Source organism: Tyto alba, unplaced genomic scaffold (assembly GCF_018691265.1).
Source record: "Tyto alba isolate M040663 unplaced genomic scaffold, T.alba_DEE_v4.0 Super-Scaffold_7, whole genome shotgun sequence".
In the NCBI taxonomy this organism is placed as follows: domain Eukaryota; kingdom Metazoa; phylum Chordata; class Aves; order Strigiformes; family Tytonidae; genus Tyto; species Tyto alba.
This window is the reverse complement of record NW_024881328.1, coordinates 29629005-29650202: the sequence shown is the minus strand read 5'-3', so window position 1 is coordinate 29650202 and position 21198 is coordinate 29629005. Positions and strand designations below refer to the sequence as shown.

General features: G+C 37.8%; 1 protein-coding gene across 4 annotated transcripts; it reads left to right on the top strand.

Annotated features, from left to right (window-relative positions):
* The first annotated feature begins 1331 nt into the window (after window positions 1-1331).
* Window positions 1332-18529, top strand: CMKLR2 (chemerin chemokine-like receptor 2). 4 transcript variants are annotated; one of them, XM_033011004.2, is made up of 4 exons: window positions 1332-1562; window positions 2076-2293; window positions 4610-4659; window positions 15749-18529. In XM_033011004.2, the coding sequence occupies exon 4, from the start codon at window positions 15765-15767 to the stop codon at window positions 16815-16817; it is 1053 nt and encodes a 350-aa protein (XP_032866895.1). In that variant the 5' UTR covers window positions 1332-1562; window positions 2076-2293; window positions 4610-4659; window positions 15749-15764; the 3' UTR covers window positions 16818-18529. The 4 variants fall into 4 exon arrangements, with proteins under 4 accessions (XP_032866895.1, XP_032866893.1, XP_009974198.1 ...); XM_033011002.2 differs by having other exon boundaries at window positions 4512-4659; XM_009975896.3 differs by lacking the exon at window positions 2076-2293.
* The last annotated feature ends 2669 nt before the right edge of the window (window positions 18530-21198 follow it).

Here is a 21198-nt window from a genome sequence, read left to right as displayed (position 1 = left end):
GTCGCTGAGTCATGTCCATTGTATGTAATGCCATAATATAATCCTATTTGAACTGTGGATTTGGGGTTTTAATCAAAAAGCCTATTACATAAAAGATGGATGACTGAATCTCCAGAGTTTAAATGGAAAATAAGATCTCAGTTCTTTGAAAGAATATGTGTAGGCAGCTATGCTGCTGACTTGGATCCCAAGTGGATGGAAGCAGCTAAAATCCTGAAGAGGTGTGGCTCAGGTTCATCTCTGTGCTTTAGGTTTCTTTGAACCTAGGCTGGTTAGGCTTTGGGCAATTTTTGAGACATCTGACTCAATCTATATGTTGTAAGTTAGATGCATAACAGTAAATTCTGTCTTCCCTTTAGAGGGCTTCTCTCCTAAGACCTCTCTAAGTGACTCTGTAGTTCCTGATAATGTATGTGAGATGGAAAAGTGCAAATCGTTTAATCCCTATTGTGAAATAGGGATTGTGAAATATGTAGTGCAAGAACTATAGTTTGCGTAGCCTTATTTTTGTTTCTGTAATCTCTGTAGTTCTCTCCCAAATTATTTTTCCAAACACTGGCATTCCTTTGAATGGGAGGAGGCAGCACTTTGGCTAAAATGGAAAGATACTGTTGTCAAGTTGGCTATTTAGCTATTATTAGCACTCAGTGACATATCAGAAGGTTCATTGTTAAGACACCCGCTGAAAATTGAATGGCTTTCAAGCATTACCTCAGTGGCAGGTATAATCTCTTATTTTATTGCCATATGAATACAAAATTTGAATATCTGTGGTCTGAAAGTTGTGTAGAAAACAATTCCTACTTATTTGTGGAAAATGAGGAAAAAATGCAAGTGTAAATGTAAAATCTATGGGAGGAAAAAGGCCATTTCTAATAGTATTTTTTCTAGATATCATTCTCTATAATAAAATACACCTCTTTCTTTCCTTTCCTTATAAATTATTCTCCGATATTCATTATTTCATGGAATGCAACACTCTGCTGACTTTGTTGCAGGAGTTACATGAAGTGCTGCTTTGAAAGATCCTGCTCTAACTTGTATGTATATGCATAAATATATGTATACGTACACGTATAACAATTAATGTATATGCTTGTGTGTTTTGACCTGACTAAAGTAGTAGTTAGATGAAGGATTTTGCATTCTGCAGAATTACTGAATTTCTTCAACACATCCATTAAAATCTTCAGATTTGTAATATCAGAGTAGAAAGAGGATGTGGACCTGCCTAAATGAGCCAAACCTCCCTTCACCAGGTGGTTTGGTTTAAATGTGTTGCTGCAGAACTTTGTCATAGTTGCTGACTATGGTATACAGTGGGCAGTTAAGCCACAAGTAAACATTACAGCTTTACCAAAAGGATAGGCATGAATAGTCATTAGTTTCACAGGAAGGGAGGAAATTACCCTTTTCCTGATTGTCAGGTAGTTAAACTCTCTCTTTCCAGAGTGGATTTTAATCGATGAGGTGTTAATTCAAACAGTGAGAACAAAGGAGCAGTGAAGAATATTTAAAAAAAAAAAAAAGAACAGAACTGTAAACAGCTGAATCCTCAAAAGGTAAGTAACTTATTTCTTGTGTTGTTCAGTTTAAATTAACCCTGAGAAAAACTAAATATCTTTTGTTTGACCTAATTTGCAAATTCATGGTTGGTACAGTTTCATTGAATTAGTGCACATTGAATTTAGTACGGGGTGTTCATTAGTGCTTAATTGTTAGAGATTATCAGCATATACTAATAGGCAACTTGATAAAATCCCGTGGTCCCAGCAATGGGAAATAATTATCAGAACTATCAGGCAATTTTTGGTAATCCAGGTAAATTAAAGCCACTTTGTTTTTGTTTGTTGCTTTGTAATTTGTGCTCTGTTTAATACTGGTAAAGTATTTCTGAAGGTTTTTTCCATACATCCTCTGCCTTTGTTTTGCTTTATAGGGTTAAAAAACCCACAAATAATCTGAAGTGCTTTTAAAACTCATTTGTTTTTCCATAGAACTGGTTTATTAGTTGTTGGACAACCCAATATCTATTATTTGTATGAAAATGCTCTCCTTTGTTCTCTTTCCATTAGGTATAAAGTAGTATTTATCTGCTTTGCAAATCTTGCATGCACTGTATGTTCATGAATACATGTCCCTCTTCAGTATAACTCTGGCATATTGCCATACTTAATGTAGAGTAAAAACTCCAAGACTTCATTAACTTACCCTGTTGAAAAAGCCCAAATGACATGGCAAAATAAAATACAACTTCCAAGTAGAAAAAGGAGAAGACACAAAAGTAAACAAGGTAATTTTTTTTTTTCATTAATTTTCTTTCAAGCATATAACTTTCACAAAATTATCTGAAAAGATCATACTCATAAAATGATGTCAGTGGTTAATGGGTTGCATGAAAGCATAAGTTAAAAGGCCATGTAATTTGGGACTCACCATTCCAGTTTTACTGTGTCTGAACATAGAAGGAACTAAAACAAGGAAAGGTTTACAGCTCAAGCTTCTATTCTTCAGGGATTGTGGATAATTGAAACTGTAGGAGAATAAAATGCTGCATTTAGCTCTAAACAGAAAACAAGCAGAACAAAATATTTTCGGTTTAAATGCAATTTTGTCTGTAAAATTATGTTTTCCTTTATTTATTTTTTTTCTTCCAAATATGTTACATATGCTGATTATACTGTTCAAATTGAGTAATCACTCATCAGAGCAAAAGTACCTTTCAATTGAAAAGGAGCAAATGTAGATAGGACAGATTGGTAGAAAAACCCTTTTAAATTCAGTAATCCGCTGTTCTTGAAAAAAAAAAAAAAATCTCATTTACTATGAAAAATTGTCTCCACAAAATGTCTTCTGAGTCCTTAGCAGTATATGGTATCATATTTGGTACAGTGGCAGGAAGGGTGAGGAAAATTGCATGATCTATATGTGTGAGGGTTATCTACTCAGTAATTTCCTCTTTTGTCCTACTGAAAAACTGCTGAGCAAGCCTTTGAATTAACTGTCTTATAATAAGTAGATTTGGCAAAATACCTACATACACAGACTCATGTGCCATTACAAGCAAAAAAAACCCAAACATGGCAAATCTGCTGTTAAAGAGTGCCTATATTTACCCTATCCCAATATTTACAGAAGAAGAGAGCTACTATTAAAAAAGCTTTTATCAGTGTAGGTTTGCCAATCAGTTACCTAGAGAAAACAGGAACACTTTAACACTCAAGAAATACACAAGTGTGATGCCAAATCAGGAGGTCCTTGAGTCTTTCCATACTCTTTCCTCAGGCAACCCCTCTCTGTTCATCTTCCATGTGATATATTCAAAGGAATCATGCCCCTCTATGCTTTCCTCATGGTCCAGGGACACTGTGTCCCACCAGAGCATCCTCCATCCATAACTTCTCCCCGTCACGTACAGGTTATCAGCATTTTAAGTTATATTTGCAGTACAGGAAGAGCTGTCATGGAGGAAAGACAAAGCAGGATACTTTTGCTGGAAGGAGTTTTTGGTTCCTGTTAAGAGAAATCTGTGATCTGTGGACAATAAGAGAGATGCTTAAAACTGATAGCCTTGCTAACCAGATGCTGAAATTTTAGTTTTGCTGCTTCTCACTAAGCTCTTCCATCTTCTGTGGTATTTTTTTTGTTTGGTTGTTTTTTTCCTTCTGATTTTCACTGGAATCAATGGAGTTGATATCTGGAAAGTTTGAAACTGAGTAGGCTAAATCAGTGTTGAACATATTACATGTTTTGCATTAATGACAGAGGACTACTCTTAGATTATTTCTTCCACTAGAACATTTGATTTTTGGTAAGGGTAGACTGACAGATGCTCAATGGATTTAAAGTGGTATGATGAGCACAGCACCATCAGAGTCAGGTGAAGCTATGGTATGTAGATATTAGTGGAATAATATTCCCATTTTACTGACTGAGAAACTAAGCAACATGGAGATCGTGAGGGCTGGCCACAAAGACTCAGCAGGCTCTTTACAGAACTGGGAATCAAGCCAAGTGTCTTAAAACCCAGTTCAAATTTCTGACCAGTGTTGCACAGATTGACAGACAGAGGCACTAATTAGTGATGTTTTGAGGAGCTCACTTCTCTCTCACATGCAACAGGAGATTACTAGTCATAAATACAAAATTAATGTATCTTACCGTACAGTTACAAAATGATGCTTTCAGTGTAACCTTTTAAGCATCTTTCTGCTCATTCAACATTATTTTATATAAACCAGAGTGCTTACAAAGAAATACTGTTCAACCTCTTCTCTGCATAACAAAAAGCAGCCTACAACTGCAAGGTCTCTTTCCATTCATCAGTCACCACATCTGTTGCTTGCTTGGACACTGACCAAAATCATGCATTCACATGTCTAACATTTATTTTTGGTGAAATACTGGATTATACAGAAAGGCAACATTTCAAAACTGGGTCTAGAAAACCAAGGGAAGTTGGAAACAACTTCCTCAGCTGAAAACAAACACGGCGTTATATCATTCTGCAGCTTTATTAGCAGGAAGGCAGTAGCCAAGTGAAGCAGCTGGAATCACACTGAAGTCACTCTGAACTCTGCAGATCAGATCATTCTTCCTTCTCCTACAGAGCCCACATCCCTGATTTACAGTGTGTTTAATTCTAAAGAACTAAACAAGGTAGGTCAATCTCCTTGTTATATTTTAAATCTTTCTCTCCCTTCCTTCTTAAGAATGTGTTTCTGCAGCTACAACACTTGCAGGCAAATCCTGTAAGGTACTATAGCATATACTGGCTAAAAGGGCTCCCTGGAAGAAAGAATGTGATACTCATTTATTTCAAAGATTATTTTGAACCACTCCTGCAGCAAGAAAAGATATGAAAGTATATGTGAATTTAATTTTTAATTACTTTTTAGTGTGCTTATACACACTTCAAGGAGTCTTTATCATATTAGAGAATGGTAAGTGACCGTGACTTAGATCTCTCTCTCTCCCTGCTGCTCCCACCTCCCCTTGTGTGTTGAATTCTTTTATTTGCTTAGGGATAGTATGTCTCCTATAGTTATAGCAATTCCCATTATTATTAAATATATCAGTTCTGATCTGAACAGATTCTAGAACAGAAACTGGAAATAATTTAAATTTAAATATCAGATTAACAAAATAATTCTGAAGAATTAGTCATACAGAATTAAAAAAGGTTTCTATGATCTGAGAGGGAAGGTTTTGTGTGTTTTCCTTAACCGATGTGGAATAAGGTAAGGTGTGGATACAGCTGTCATTAAGTGCATGGGAGCGTGTTTCCTAGGAAGTAACAAGAAGACTTGAAGCCTTATATACTACTACACCTTGAGACAGGGTGATGACCATGTAATTGTCAGCTGCAGCCTTTCTAAATGTGATCTTGCAAAGCCAAAAGATATCCCAGACCTAGTTCTGTAGATTTACAGAAGATGTATAGATTGTCTATGAATTAAACCACATTTGCTTTCTAGCTGAATAAAATTGTATTACTGAATAATTTTAGATATTTATTAATTCATACCTAAGGAAAAGAGAGTAAGTGAGGGTATGTCAGGGTACAGGAATTTGTCACACCAGGTTTGTAGAAACTGATTCAGGTTTCATTTGTTTATGACATCTTAGTTTCTCTAGCATCATATTATTGTTTTGCCTCAGTTGAACTAGGAAATGCAAATATTTTGATAACCCAATTTAGTTTTGTTTAATGTCACTGCAGCTTCTGTCTGAATTTAAAACATTATCAGCCACTTATGCCAGGCAGACAGGATAGAGGTCCTACCAAGTTACTTTAATCCTGGGGATTTTATAAATTGCATGAGTGATATTAAAGTCCACTTTTATTGCACTGAGAATATCTTCAGGTGTGGTGTAGTGGAAGTTATTTGACTCTGGAGAATGAATTTATGGTTTGGATTCTCTAATTGCCTTTGTAGAAAGGCATCATAAGTCAGGGAAACTCTGTATGAGGATTTCTAGGCAGAATCTGAGTACAGATTTTTACTGCACCGGTATGAGCAGAGGAAAACTGTTGATGACAGTAATGCAATTTGTATGTACCATATGTTCTAAATTCTTCCTTTTCATTTTAAGAACTTCTTTCTCTGCTGACAACTGACCCACTTCTGAAATGCTGTTACATTTGTGTTTATTTCTGATAGATTGATTCAAGAGGAAAGTTTATATCTCTGTTTCCTAGTAAAGCCTTAACGAATTTTCTTCTGCTTATGTTTCTTAAAAGCCACTCACAGTTTGTTATCTGTCCTTAGATATTACTTTTTTATTAATAAATCTGTTATTTCAAGTACTAAGCAGTTAGTTTTGCAGAGTACTGTAGTTTGTTGAATGGTCTTGTTATTTGTTTATTTATTCATTTTGTCTTACGGAATGGGCCAGCAGTTCAGCTGTCTCTCTTAATGTGATGGTTGGTTGCCTGGATCATTTTCACTCATTACTTCTGATAATGGTTTGATTTGTGTTCGTTCACTCTGAAGATAAAGCAGTTTCACAACAGCGCAGGGCTCTGTTGTTGCTTGCTTTGCAAGAGAGCTGAGTAGGAGGAACAGTTTCTCATGGCCTGTGACCAGAAGGGATTGCTGTGACTGGTGTGGGTGGTGTCCAAGAGACATTTGGGTTTAGAAGGGAAGATGCCTTCATGTGCAGATCAACTCTCCCACGCTTTCTACTGCTTTTACAATGTGCTTGAGGCTCCTGAGACAAAGAGACAAGTTATGTATCCTCAAAAGAAGCTTATAGTACTTCCAGGGGAGCTCAGCTAATTCTGTGCTCCTTGTATCTTCAATACATTCCAGAGGTTGAGGGCCTGGAGATAGGAGCAAAAAGCCCTGTATTGGCCCATGGCTGCTCTTTGCCAGAGAGAATGTTTGCTGGCTTGTTCCAGCTCTCTTGCAGCTGGGCTACCATTTTACAGCATTACAATTCTTTAGATTAACTGAACAGACCTGCTGCAGATACAACACTTTTTCATTAGTGGACTCAAAGGGAAACTAAGAAAATTCATTGCTTAGAAGTCAGGTTTCTTTGCAAGGGTTATCTGCAAAGGCCAGCACTCTAGAAGTCTCCAGTCCTTGTCAGGGACATTAGCTAGCAAAGAGTTTGCAGCCTTCTCTTACTTCTCTTCCCCAACCGAGGCTCTCTTGTCCCATTTTACTACTTCTCGAAGGACGTATTTCAAGAATCACAAGGCATGAGTATGAAGAACCAGCACCTTTTCCCTCTACCCACAGATGATATTCTTCATTCTTTTGATAAGGTCTGAATTCTGCCTCCATCTCCATCTTTGAATATACTGTTTGGCTTTGGGTAAGATACTTCTGTTCCTTTCCTTACTCTTCTTGTGTCTGTTTTTTCTGTTTAAGTATAAACAAAGAAGGAATTGTCTATCATTATGCACTTTTAGTTCCTAGATCCAGTGAGACTTTGATCTCAAAGGCTAGGGCCTTTGGGTACTTTCCCAACACAAAATGCTTGCTTCTTTCAGCAAGTATGAGCCTGGCACAGAAGTTTTATTCTCTTCTGAAGACTTCTAGATGAGAGAAAGAAAGTAGTAAGTCCTGTACCATCAATGTAATATAACTTTCTGCACTCCCATTTCTTCTATCTCATGATCTTTTTTTAATGAGCTCAGCCCCACATAATTTTAATGAGATGTTTTGGAAATGTTAAGAACAATTGTCCATTTAAGAAAACTGAGTAACCGTGTTGTTGAGGTCCTAAACTCTTAACTGAGGGTATTGTATCATATCTGGTGCAGTCAAGTGAGAAGTGATTTGCAAAGGTAATATGGTTAGCCTGTAAAACCAGTATTTCAAAGCTCCTAATTTAACACTTTAATCATAGGCGCCATCTATTCTTATCTGTGCTAGGGAGTGTTCCCAATGCCATATTAGGGAGACAGATAAATATCCAGCCTCCTGAAATTGTATTAACAGTATGAATTCTTCAGTTTTGCAGGAATAAAGGCAGTGCTTATTTTACACTTGATCTTAAAGTAAATAAAAGTGTTAGCCTTGTATGCGTAGGAATATTAGAGTAACACTGATACAGAAGTAGACACCCTTAATCTATTGTACACAGTGATCCTAGAATGTTAGCTGTGAGGACAAAATAAAGTATGCTATCTTATCGGCTGGAATGTTTTCGTTATATACTAGCCAATCAGAATTTGATGTTCTGATATATCCATGCAAGAGTATGAGTCAAGAGTAATATAACCATAGCAATATTCTTATCATGCTAGAAGAAACTGCTGAGATAGATTTAATGAGAAGTAGGACAAATCTAGAATAACAGAGATCAATTTAGAGGGCAGTACATAACCAAGCACACTGTTAGAAGTGAATGGGAAATTAGTATGTGAAATAGAATAGGATATAAGAAGGCATATTTGACAAAGGAGTTGTGTTGTTAATTTTCTCTGGGATTAGCTCTTAACTCTTCTTGTTAAAAGGACTGTAAGTGTAACACATTGTAAGCATTTTTTTGTCTGTTATTGCATAGAGATTTTGTATTTTGCTGGAGAGGGTTATTTTATTTTTTCTGTAATGACCTGTTGTTACCCTGCAGTAACTTTAGAATGGCTGTTGTCTTAACATATATTTAATTGCCCTTAATCAATCTGCTGAGACAATAGTTGATAGTCTGAAAGAACTTGCTTCTTACTACAGCATTCACTCTATTTTCTGCCCTCGCTTTACTACCTCGTGTTAGGAGGGAGTTGTGGTTAAATCAGGTATCTCTGTTACTCTAAGTGTGTAGTTATGGTGGTTTATAGCCAACGAAAATACTGCTGGCATTTGTGGAGGAATAGAAAACATGTGAAACTTTGCTAGAACAGTACTTTGTTAGTGTGTGTATCTTATATGCTGAGGACAGCCAATATAACATATGGTGTGCCTGCTGGGCTTTGGCTGAGATGTGTGCTTGATGGCTCTGAGGTATGTCCTGGGCCTGCTGAGACAGATTAATATATATGACAAGCCAATGGTGCACATCCAGGTTCCTTATCTCTTCAGTGTAGAGAAAACAGACCAGAATCTGCAAGGGCTGCCCAGGTAGGTGCTGGCTCCCTCCAATACAACAGGCATGATGGCACAGGGGGAGAGCCTCTCTTCAGGAAGGGGAAGGTCTCCCAGAGGTGAAGCTGTGGATTCTCTGCTTCCTCATGGGTCAGGGAACAGTGTTATGTTTAAGAAAAACGGGTAGGACTGTGGTTGAACCACTAGGCAGGGACTCTAGGTTTAGTACCTTGTTTGATCAGAGACTTCCCGTAGGTCATTCTCAGCCTTCATTGTCTGTAAACTAGACTGATGATACTTCTCACTTGGGCCTGCTTTCACTAAGGGTTATGAATACTGAGGTTTTATGACTGGTTATGTAAATACTTTAGCAGTGCTGACACATACACTATAAGACCATATTTTAAATCTGAAGTAGCACTGTTTACCTAAGCTTTTTTAACCTACTTGTAAGAATGCCTAGATTATTTTTTTTTTAATTTCCTTCAAAATGGGGCCACTTTAAGTGTTTCACAGATATCACCTGTCATTTTCTTGTCTCTGATGTAGTATGTCTATACTTACATTATATATTTGCAGTGGTTATGGCAACTCCTTACGTTCAAAAGGAATATTCAACTACATTTTTCTACTTTTATCTGTATTAATGGAAGAGAATAAGACCAGGAGCAAGCTATACCAAGGACATCTGAGTTTCTTTGTCTTCTTGGGGATGGAAGTCTTGGTGCCATTTATGAGTTACCTGATTGTGAAAATGGCACACTGTTCAACCGCAGCAGTTGTTTTGCTGATGTCTCGATTATGATTTGTTATATTCAGGCCAGACATACGGTAGATACTTTTCCTATTACAGCAGCATTACTTAGATGAAAAGTTGGGTTTTCCATTTGTTGTTTAGCATTTCTGTGGCAACAAAAGTGCTGGTCTGAAATTATTGCTTTATCAGTATTAACTGAGTCTGCTCTATAATGTTTTGTTAATCCTGCTGTAACACTCACTGTGTAAAATGTTATGAGACTGTTATCTGGTCAAATGACTTCAATACCACAGATGAAGTGGTGTGTTATGACTAACAGGGTCATGTTTGGCCTTGCTCAAAGAAAATTGTTTTGGGCATACATTTTAGGAGATGTCTAGCTAGTACATTCTGTATACATTTCTAACATAGCTTCACTGAGAGACATAATGGAGAATGATGGTTATTTGCATTCTTGTCTTGTCTGCTAGAACAAATACATCTGTATTGGTCTTGAAAAGGTTTCCAGTCACATATCATATCTATTATGACCCATTCTAGTTGTTGAATTTGAGATGGCTTACAAGGTCATTTTGTTATCTTATGTCTAATGACCATTAAAATGACAGTCAAGAGATAGGCCTTTGTGTATGTGTCTGTGAAAGAGAAAACATACACACAAGCCTTGATTCTGCTTTTATGTATAGTAGACTAAAGAGCTCATTTCCTAGTAGCTTTGTCTGCAGGGCTAGTGTTAGGCTTAAATTATAGTATAGCTATGATTTAATTTTGTAGTATGAGTGAAGCAGTCATTTCCTGCTATAGGAATGTTTCTGTGTGGAGGCAAGTAGTCATCCTGGCTTTGTTCTTTTGAGGGAGAAATATGAAGCTATGACGGTTCATAATCTCATCGGTGTTTCTTCTGAGTTTTAGAATATTTAGAATTTTTTCTTATGTCTTTGTAAAATACTTGCCAGAGATATACCTCTAACAAACTTGCTCAGCCATCAACGTTTTGACCTTGACAGATAAACTACTGAGTGAATTTCATGTTTGTGCTTTTGAAGCTAGATAAATTCAAAATTTAGCACTTCAAAAGTCCCAAGAAATATTTTTGAGGGCTCTCAAATGAATTCAATATCCAGACAAACTTGGTGAGACACAGTATGACAAGCAGGCTTTAGTTGACCTTTTGAGAAAGTAGTTCTCCAACATTTGAGTTTTGCAAATGACAAAAGTTGAAGTGTATCAGTCAAAGAAGCTTTCCTTTAGCCATAGATCATATATGTGAAATGTGATACGCTCCAAATTATTCATAAAGACATTAAAAGTAGGGTTTGTGTAATATATTCCCTCTATGCAGTTAACTGTAGAGACAGCCAACTCCATAAACCATAATTTTCCTGTTAAGTCAGGATCCACTATTGTGACCTCTGAGATCAATTTAGCTGGACAGAGGCTCTGAGCACTGTTTATCATGCAGAACAAATAGATTTCAGGACTACCACTCAAATATTTGTGTTAACTTTTAACTAACATAGACAATGAATAAGCTCTTCCCTTGGACACCTCTGTAAATTTTGAAAGTAATGAGGACCAAATGTGAGAGAGAGGTTGTGTGGGCTGTAGCCCAAACACATGGCATAAACTACCAATGTAATTAAGTGGGGCCCTAACTTAGGTGGTGACCAGAGAACTTTGAACCCCCAGGAAGACTTCACATCAAGTGAAGTGAGTGGAAATTGCAACTGTTTTGTTTGTTTTCTCCTATTTTAGACTGAAAACCCAATGTAATTGAATTCCAAAGCCATTCCACTGACCTCAGGGCTGAGGCGTGGAGAGGCCAAATGACTTCCACTGGTGAAACAGGATGCATGTGGCACAGCCATGAATAGAGTCCAAAGTAGTGGTCCCATGTCATAACCGTAAGGCCATTCTTAGTGTAACAAAAGATGTTCTATTTTGAGCAGATACAATCATTTGTCCAAGTTGTCATTATGGCTCAACTTTATGAAATACCGTAATGGTGGCAGAGAAAGCAAACTCTAGGTACTTGTAGTAAAAAGCTATGAATATGTCAATTGAGATCTGATTCTGTAATTCCCTGCTGAAATTCAGAGAAAGGCAGGTCATGTAATACATGATGTAGTCTTTTCCCAGCAGTTGTGTGGCTTCGTATTTTAGAAATATTTCCCAACAATCTGTATTTCTTGGTAATTCTGTTTTCCATCTCAGGATCTAAAAGGCACTAGGACCAAGTGCCAGCCTGTGACATTCCTATGAAGTCATTTAGTAATTACCTTCTGTTTTACAGAAGGGGACAGGAAATGAAACCTCATCGTCAAACGTTCTGAAACCTGTTTGCTTAAAATTGACTGTATTCATAATCAAGCAACTGAATGAGGGAGGCTCAGTTTTCAGAGCTGCTTGTGACCTCAGCCAACAAGAACAGACTCCAGTCGAACAACTGCTGAGTGTACCATTTACACAGGCTGTTTATTATTAAAAAAAAAAATAAAAAAAAATGAACAGGATGAAACCTAAACTTGGTTATATTCATCCATATGCAAAATAGAACACTGTTCTGTAACCTGTGGCTGCCCCCAAGTCCTGTCGCCAGGCCACTAACCACACTTTCCTGTTTATTGAAAATTATTTTCCATGCTCTGGCTCCTTTTTGCAACCCTGGACCAGCAGAGATGGAACCAGTGAACTGTATCAAACCTCCCTTACCCTTTCTACCAGGTGGCCTGAAAGCCAAGCGGAAACTGCTGCAAAAAGTTTTGTTTTCTCTACTGAGCTTCAGTTCGCAGACAGGTTCATGAGAGTCTGTCTACCCAGGAAATTAGGCCATTTGTCAAAGATCATACAGGAAATCAGTGACAGAATAAGGAATAGAATTAGATTTCTTCACTTTCGAGACCTAGACTTGAACTGCAAGTCTGTTCTGATTCTGAAAGTTTATCAATAAGTAAAAATCAAACTCATGTATTTGAGACTGTGTTTCAAGAACACAAAGAAACATCCCTGCTGAATGATGGTTAATGGTTATCCCGGAAGAAAAATTCTGGGTCTTTATTGATGTAAACCAGCATAGCCCCACTGACAATCCCCTACTGCTTAACTTTTTTCAAGGCAGGGCTTAACACTGCAAGTCCTGTTATAGAAGTGCTTCATATATGTGGATGTCCAAGGTAAAAGTTTCTGGGCTTTGCTGAGCCTTGGACACAGAGTCCAGTTTCAGCATCTCTGCACTGGGAGAAATGGTAAGCAATGTTCCTCCTGCTTTTCTGCCCCCACTGATAAAGAGTTACTGCATTGGAAGACTAGGAGTTAGAGATAAGGAAAAATACAAGCTTGGAAAAATTATTGCATTCTGAAGGTGTGCTCTTTCAATGGAGGAGTTTTAAACTACAGCAGGCTTGGTAAATATTTGGTATTTATTTAGGTACATTTTCTTTCTCCTGCTATACATCCTCTTTGAAATTCTAAATATAAAATTAATATTTTTGGGCAGTAGACAAATGTTTGTTATTGTCATTATGGTTTTTTTAGCACCAATAAGAAAAAAAAGGGTTTGGGAGGAAATGTTTGAATCCAAGTATTGTTTTGTGGTGTTAGCTCTTGAGAAACTTAAAAGCAAAATTGAATAGTGACTGGAATCATCAAGACTCTGAAAACCTGGATTTTTTTTTTGTGTGTTTAATTGCATGTATTTAATTTGAATGTATAGTTCTGTATATAGGCAAAGACCCTTAAAAAATCCAGTTATTAACTTGAGTGTCCTCTGAAACTGTCCAAATGCAATGTTGTTCCAGATGTTAGTGGCACAATTCCTTGTTTATACTATTTCTCAGCAGCTGTTAAGCTATTTGAAAAAATGACTCAGATGGGTGGTGCTGGTATTTGATGCAGAATCTAACCCCAAGGGGCATGTAATTACATAAAATGATACTTATTGGGCTGCATTTATCAGGACAGCAAACCAAATAACATTCCTTCAGTCTGATAAAAATTACAATGGGCAAATGTTATAGCTTCTTGACAGAACAGGCTGTATTGAATCACAGAATCACAGAATGGTTTGGGTTGGGAGGGACCTTAAAGATCATCTAGTCCCAATCTCCTGCCATGGGCAGGGACACCTTCCACTAGACCAGGCTGCTCAAAGCCCCGTCCAGCCTGGCCTTGAGCCCTTCCAGGGAGGGGGCAGCCACAGCTGCTCTGGGCACCCTGGGCCAGGGCCTCACCACCCTCATAGTGAAGAGTTTCTTCCTTATATCTAATCTAAAACTACCCTCTGTCAGTTTAAAACTGTTACCCCTCATCCTATCACTATGACTCTTATTACATATTTTTTCTATCAAGAGATATAATATTACAGAACTTTTTCTTTTTTTTTTATTTCTTCCCCTTTACTGTCTATCTACAAATGAGAAATCTAATCCTGTTAATGTGTGTGCACATGCATTGTTTCACTTGTGTGAGTAATCCTTTCAAAATAAGCAAACCACTTTTTTTGAGGAAAGGTATATACAAGCTTGTAGATGTGGTTCTGCAGGCAGTGTACTTTGGAGACCCTGCTCCTGTTGTCCTTAGCATGCTCAAAATAGTGGAATTGCAGGAATACAGGGCTGGATTCCAAAATCATGGCTGAATTTCAGCTTCTGAATGGAACTAGCACTCACAAATGTACTAGTGAGCTCATCCATAGTACAGCTAATGGGCTGGTCATATCATCCTCTCAGGGACAGATTTTTAGTTCAGCTGAGTCCAGCCAGACAATATAGCTCTAAATAACGGCAGAATTTAGCAGAATATTTGTTGTGACTATGGTAGGTACTTCTGTCAGGCTGTGGCCATCTGTGCTGTGCTGCGGCTTTGTACTGTGGAATGAACACATAACTTCTGAGTGCCTGTTCAACTTCTGTTTGTTATCTGGTTTTCCATTCATTAATTTTTTCTGGGTTTTTCTTTTGGTTTATATTTTCCTTTCCCTCACCCCCTTCTCTCCCTCCCACACTCTTCCTCTGGAATTTTAGAAAAAAAATCATATGTAAAAAATCACATTGTACTTGTAAGTTCCAGAAGCTTTTGCAACAGAAGAAAACCGAGACTGTCATTGTGTCTTAAAAAAAAAAAAAGAAAAAAGGACACACATATTTTCATCTATAGCTCTTACTGTGTGTCTTATTCTCCTGGGAAGCTTTATTTTCTTTCATCTATTAATGGTTTTTCAGCTCACTAGTGGAAGAATACCATTTGTAAGTATTATCCCTGAAATACATTCTGTATGTTTCTTTCTCTACATCCTTTGCTGCACTAAAGAAATCTAATACATTGAATGTGTCTGAAAATCAGCATTCCTTGATACAAAGATAGATACATGATAGAGAGGAATAAAGCCATGAACTTTCAGTTGCTGAAGAAATCAGTCTACCACAGTGATTTTGTTAACTATAATTTGAGGGGGGTGGTGTGGTAATTTTGTTAAAAATTATTTCCTGGCATTTTAACTGCATTTTTTTTCCTACATAGATGCCTTGTGCTTCTCTGATTTCTGACAGATATAATCCATAACTTGCTTCAAATAGGAACAGAGCAGTAAAATATAAAACCCCACAAGAAAATAACAGAAAAATCACATTTCATTAAAATTTTGCATCTGGTCTCCCAGCAGTGTATCAGTAATACTGTGCTCAGTGCTCTCTGTTAAGAAGTAAATTAAAGGAAAACAGTTTCTGAAGATTTCAAGCGTTGTCTTGATCTGACCATTTCTCGAAATGCCTGTGACTGAAATACTCCACAAGCTTTGTGCTACCAACTGACAGCTAACAAGTGATGGATATGTGAAACCAAGTCAACGTTTTGTTCTTTTTTTATGACCAAGAAATTAAAGGAATTGCAAGTTAGTATTGGCAGTGCAGTAAAACATTTCTCCTTTGACTGTTCTATTTCTTTTCTTCCCCAGAAAGCAACTGTGCAACATGACGTTTGAAGATTTTGAGAACTACTCTTATTTCTATGACCTGTCTGAGGAAGATGAATCACCCCAGTCCTCCCTCAGCATTGCCCATATGATTTCCCTTTCCTTTTACAGTGTGGCATTTCTGCTGGGAGTGCCAGGTAATGCCATTGTCATCTGGTTTATGGGCTTTAAGTGGGATAAATCTGTTTCTACACTCTGGTTCCTCAATCTGGCCATTGCAGATTTCATTTTTGTTCTCTTCCTGCCCCTCTATATTACATATGTGGCAATGGGCTTCCACTGGCCTTTTGGTAAGTGGCTCTGCAAAATGAACTCATTCATTGCACTACTTAATATGTTTGCCAGTGTTTTCTTCCTGACGTTCATCAGCCTTGACCGCTACATCCGCCTAGTCCACCCCATCTTTTCCTACAAGTATCGGACTGTGAGAAACACCCTCATTCTTAGTGGGATCATTTGGATGTCAGCTGCAATTATTGGTGGCCCTGCCTTGTACTTTAGAGACACAGCTACAGTTCTCAACAATGTCACCATTTGCTATAACAACTTCCATGTGCATGACAGAGAACTTATTTTGCTGACACATCACATTCTCATTTGGGTGAGGCTTGCATTCGGTTACCTCTTTCCTCTAGTGACCATGGTAATTTGCTACTCGTTGCTCATTGTCAAGGTGAAGAGGAGAACCGTACTGACTTCTAGCAGGCTTTTCTGGACCATCATTGCTGTAGTTGTAGCTTTTTTTGTTTGCTGGACACCATATCACATATTCAGCATTGTGGAGCTGTCTGCTCACCATGATGAAAACTTGCATGACTTACTGCAGGATGGCATTCCCCTCTCCACTGGCCTCGGTTTCATCAACAGTTGCCTAAATCCAATCCTCTATGTTCTGATTAGCAAAAAGTTCCAGGCCCAGGTCAAGACAACAGTCTCTGAGGTGCTGAAATTGGCACTGTGGGAGGTGAGCCGCTCAGGAACTGTCAGTGAGCAGCTGTGGAGCTCGGACAACACCCATGCGCCTGTGCACTATTGTGAAACTGCTCAGTGACTGCTCTTGTCACCATCCCTCTCCAGAACAGCTGACAGGAGATTTGAAGGTGTTCTTGACGTCACATCTGCCAGTCAGATGTGCATCTTTGCATATACAATTTTATGTAAACAGCTGGCTTAATTGCAATTGCTGCTTTCCTTGAAAGGTTTTTAAAGGCCACGTCATTTGGGTGTGGTGTGCTTACAGTGCACACATAGACTGAGCTGAAAGTTGTTGGCAAAAGTGGAATTGCTCTAACTAGGTTTTTGATCAGGAATGTTGTAATCATGTTGTTTTGTTTGGGTTCCATACCTCACTGATACCAAAAGAGCACATAATAAAAATACTCCTCCTTGCCATCACTGCTAACGGTCTTGATCGAGGCATTCTCATCCAAAAGGTCATGGCCATACAGCAATGGGTCATGAGTCTCCTGATTGTCTGGTATTGCCCTAAGTAGGAATCACTGGCTACATCCCAGCTAAGTGAAGCTATGGGTGGCTCCACTCTGCAGTTGGAAAAGAATCCCAAACAAGAGAACACTGAATTACTGCCTGATCTTGTCACAAAAGAAAAATATGGAAATAAAATCTGTTTAGCCCCAGTGCTCTTATACTCAAAACTAAGACAGGAGATCACATGTTTTCTGGTCACTTATTGTGCTTTTAGCACCAGTTGGGTACAAAATGCTGAACAGATGTTTCATATAGTTATTATGCTCATTTGAAATGTGCAAATAATTAGTGAAAATGTTTCTTACAGAAGCTGAAATTAAGGGCTCCCTACCACACTTGTTCTTTTTCTATGTTTAAACTTTTAGGCTCAGAGAGATTTACAACTATCAGTTGCTCTGTTAAACAAAGGTAAAAAAATAATATGGCATTTTTTACGCCTTAATCCCAATCTTGAAAAACTGGGCAGAGTGAATTCAACAATAGTCTGTTACAAGTCTCTTTGCCAAATCTGGACTTCTTTGCCAAATGAGAGGCAAAACACAACATCCAGGAAATGGAGTCTGTTCCCTTAAGAAAGATGAAATAGTCCCAGTTATGCTGTATTCTGTTCCAACTTGTTACTTGCTGTAGAATCACACATGCACCAATGCAAATATATATGCTAAGTGGAACGGACCAACTTCTGATGCAATACCACTTAATTAAAAAGGTGAATGTGAGATAAAACTTCACTAAAACTAAAAGCATAAAGCTTTGGGTAGATTTGAGCTAGTTTTTCTTGTTTTTCGCCGATGTATATAGAGTAAAACTGCCTTTCAGATAATCTACCTAGTTTCTATGCCTGCCAACACACATAAGTAACATTTATAGTGTAATTGAGGCCTTGTATGTAAATATATTTGCTTTTGTATAATATATATATATATGCATGCATGCACACATCCAGTATTGGTAGCTGTACAAATAGAAACAGTCTGAATGTGGTCTGTAACTGTTTTTTTGAGCTCTGGTTTGAGTTTGGGAGAGTCAGGCAGGATCAGTGGAATTTCAATGTATTTCGCTTTGGGCTGGAAAGTTGGTAAGCAGCACTCTTCCTCTGAGTCATTTGCTGCCTGGTACATAGTGACTCATCATAATATTTTGGAACTGTGGTGCTGAATGTGCCTAAATCAAACATCTTGAAGGTTTTCTTCACATGTTCCCTGACATCTTTCTAAGAATGATGTATTAGTATTACTCTCCTGACTGTACTCTAAGTAATAAATTTTTTTTGTTTCCAAAGAGTGTGCTCATTTGCTTTTCTCAGCAGCAATATGTAGTTACTGTCTGTTGCAGTTACTGTCCATTCGTAGAACAGCTCCTTCCCAAAGACTGTGGAAGGTGAAAGCAAGCCCTGGCCCTTTCTACTACAGGAATTAAACTTTGTCAGCTTTCTTCTTGCATGTCAGCTCTGTGAGCATACATACTGCTATATACAGTAAAGAGATTGATTTTCAAATGGGGGAACATACATATGCTGCCTTACATAAATTATCAGAAAGTGTCCCCTGAAGTAGACATCAGAGATACAGAACAGAATTGAATAAGGCCAAAGTCAGCCCTGGTCAATGGAGTTAAGTGGATTAACAATTTTGCAATGTAACTGCTACCTCATTCACACCAAGATCAGTGACAGATTTATCTACAAATCATTTCTGCAAGAGTAATGGAAGATACTTAACCAAAACAGATAACACTGTAAGTTTGTTTCTGAAGTGTCAGAAACAATACCAATAGTTCTACACTGCTTGGACTGAGGAACACTCATTCAACCCACCATAGAAAAAAAGCTGGGTGAAGGAGATCTATTTCATTATACTAAAAGATACTATAGAAAAAACACTTCATAGGAAATAGCTCTATGATTGACCATTCATTCAAGAATAATAGCTATTGACACATTTCATAATAGACAGGTTCTGGTTACTTACTCTTACCTGCTTCCTGAACAGTTTGTGCCTCTGAAGGTTGTTATGTAGATTAGTTTGTAACCAATACTTTTGTGGAAAGATTAGTTTGTAACCAATACTTTTGTGGAAACCCTTTCCCAGTATTCCTAGATATCACATATTTAAGTTATGAAGGTTTCTACTGATCTTTCTGTCATGAGGTACACTTGGGGTAGAAGTGTCTCATTTACCCCAAGATGCCGATTTTTCACAGGCACAATGACACCATAATATACCAGCATATACTGAAACAGTACACAAAACCCCATAACATAGATATATGTGGATTCTATGGAATTCTCTTGTCCACATGCCTATTTTTTAACTGAGGAGACTCTGCTCTCTAGCTTTTTGTTTTGCTTCTGTGCAGCAAGTTTCCTTCTAACATCAGAGAGGAAAAAACACAAAAGAAATCCTAACAACTGATGAGTTTGTAACATGCATACTTACCATAAATGAAACAAAAATCCCGTCTGGCAGGTCAGATAGATAGCTCATAGTGCTGTATTTTAGCAAAGTTACAGTCTGTAAATCAAACTATTTATTCATTTAGAGCTTTAATCTAAATGTCAAGGAAAGAGCTTAAAGGTAAGAAACACATTGAATGGGAGATCAGAAACAGTGATGGCCAAAAATAATAAAAATTACATTTTTGTGGCAGAATTTTTATTTAATTTTTTACTGATGTGGCATTTATTAATTTCTTGCTTTTAACAGCACCATGACAGACTTGCTAAAACTAAGCTACGTGATTTAACGGAAGTGACAGCTAGAGAATTGCCACAGAAAGGGTACTGTGCATTAATTACACACAGGATAAAGCTAGTCCTTTAGGAGTTAAGTTTATGAAAGGTGAGAATGAAGCCTGTAATTATACTTACTTTCAATTCTTTAATCATGCTTTAAACCTCTAGCAGGCAGATATTTTTCCCGAGACAAATTATAAAACAAAGCTCTCTCATAATCAGAAGTTGGCAGACCTTTAAATGGAAACAGGACCTGCTGTGCCAGATAACCACACACAGATGCTCTGTGAAAAAAAGAACAAACAGTTACTTTAGCTGCTGCTGTCAGGCTTCAGCACTGACCATCTTCATCTCTGAGCGAAGAGTGTAGCACATAAAAGGTTTCCGTTTCATGGTCACAATAAATTCCCCTAGTCCAACAGAAGGCCTAGAAATGTGCATTTGTCTAGAAGCTTCGTAACTTTGACAACTTTTACATTTGTATTATTCCTATGGATTGTTTTTGGAAAACAATTTAGTTCTGATAGGTTCTTCAACCTTTGTCAAGTGTCAGAATCAACCTAGATACCAAGCTGGAGCCATGGAAGCAGCTCAAATCTGGTGCTAATTATGCTACTTTATCTTTGCATTTTCATTGAACATGTTTTTTTTTTTTTAAATGTTTTTTTAGCCTGGAGCATGCTTCAATTTTATTATATAAGTAAATTATCCAGCTGCATTGGCTTTAGTGTGGAAGGTGCCTGCTGCCCCCTAGTCGCCTCTGAGGTGCTGGTGCCTTTCAGGGAGCCCTGCCAGGGACCTTTGGAATATAAAAGGACCTTTTGTCACCATTATTTGCTGTACTAATTAGCAAGCCCCAGAAAAGATGTGAAATCTACAGCAAATGTTTTCACACCTGAGGAAAAGAGCTCCAAGACCACACAACAGGAGATGTGCTGGGGTAGTCCCAGATGTGATCGTTTTTTACCATATACCCCACCACCTCCAGCACAGCGCAGGTGCTTCCAACCCACCTTCAGCCCCACTCCCTCAGTGAAGCTGATTCTTGGCTTTCAGCATAAGCCACAGCGTATTTGGTTAGTCACCACCCTTATTAAACAAAAGGAATTCATACTACTGTCTGCTAAAAAAAATTATTTGCACTTCTCCCTTAAAGCCATCCCTCCTTCCAGAATTACAGAAATTTCAAAAAATGCAGCTTCCCCCAAAG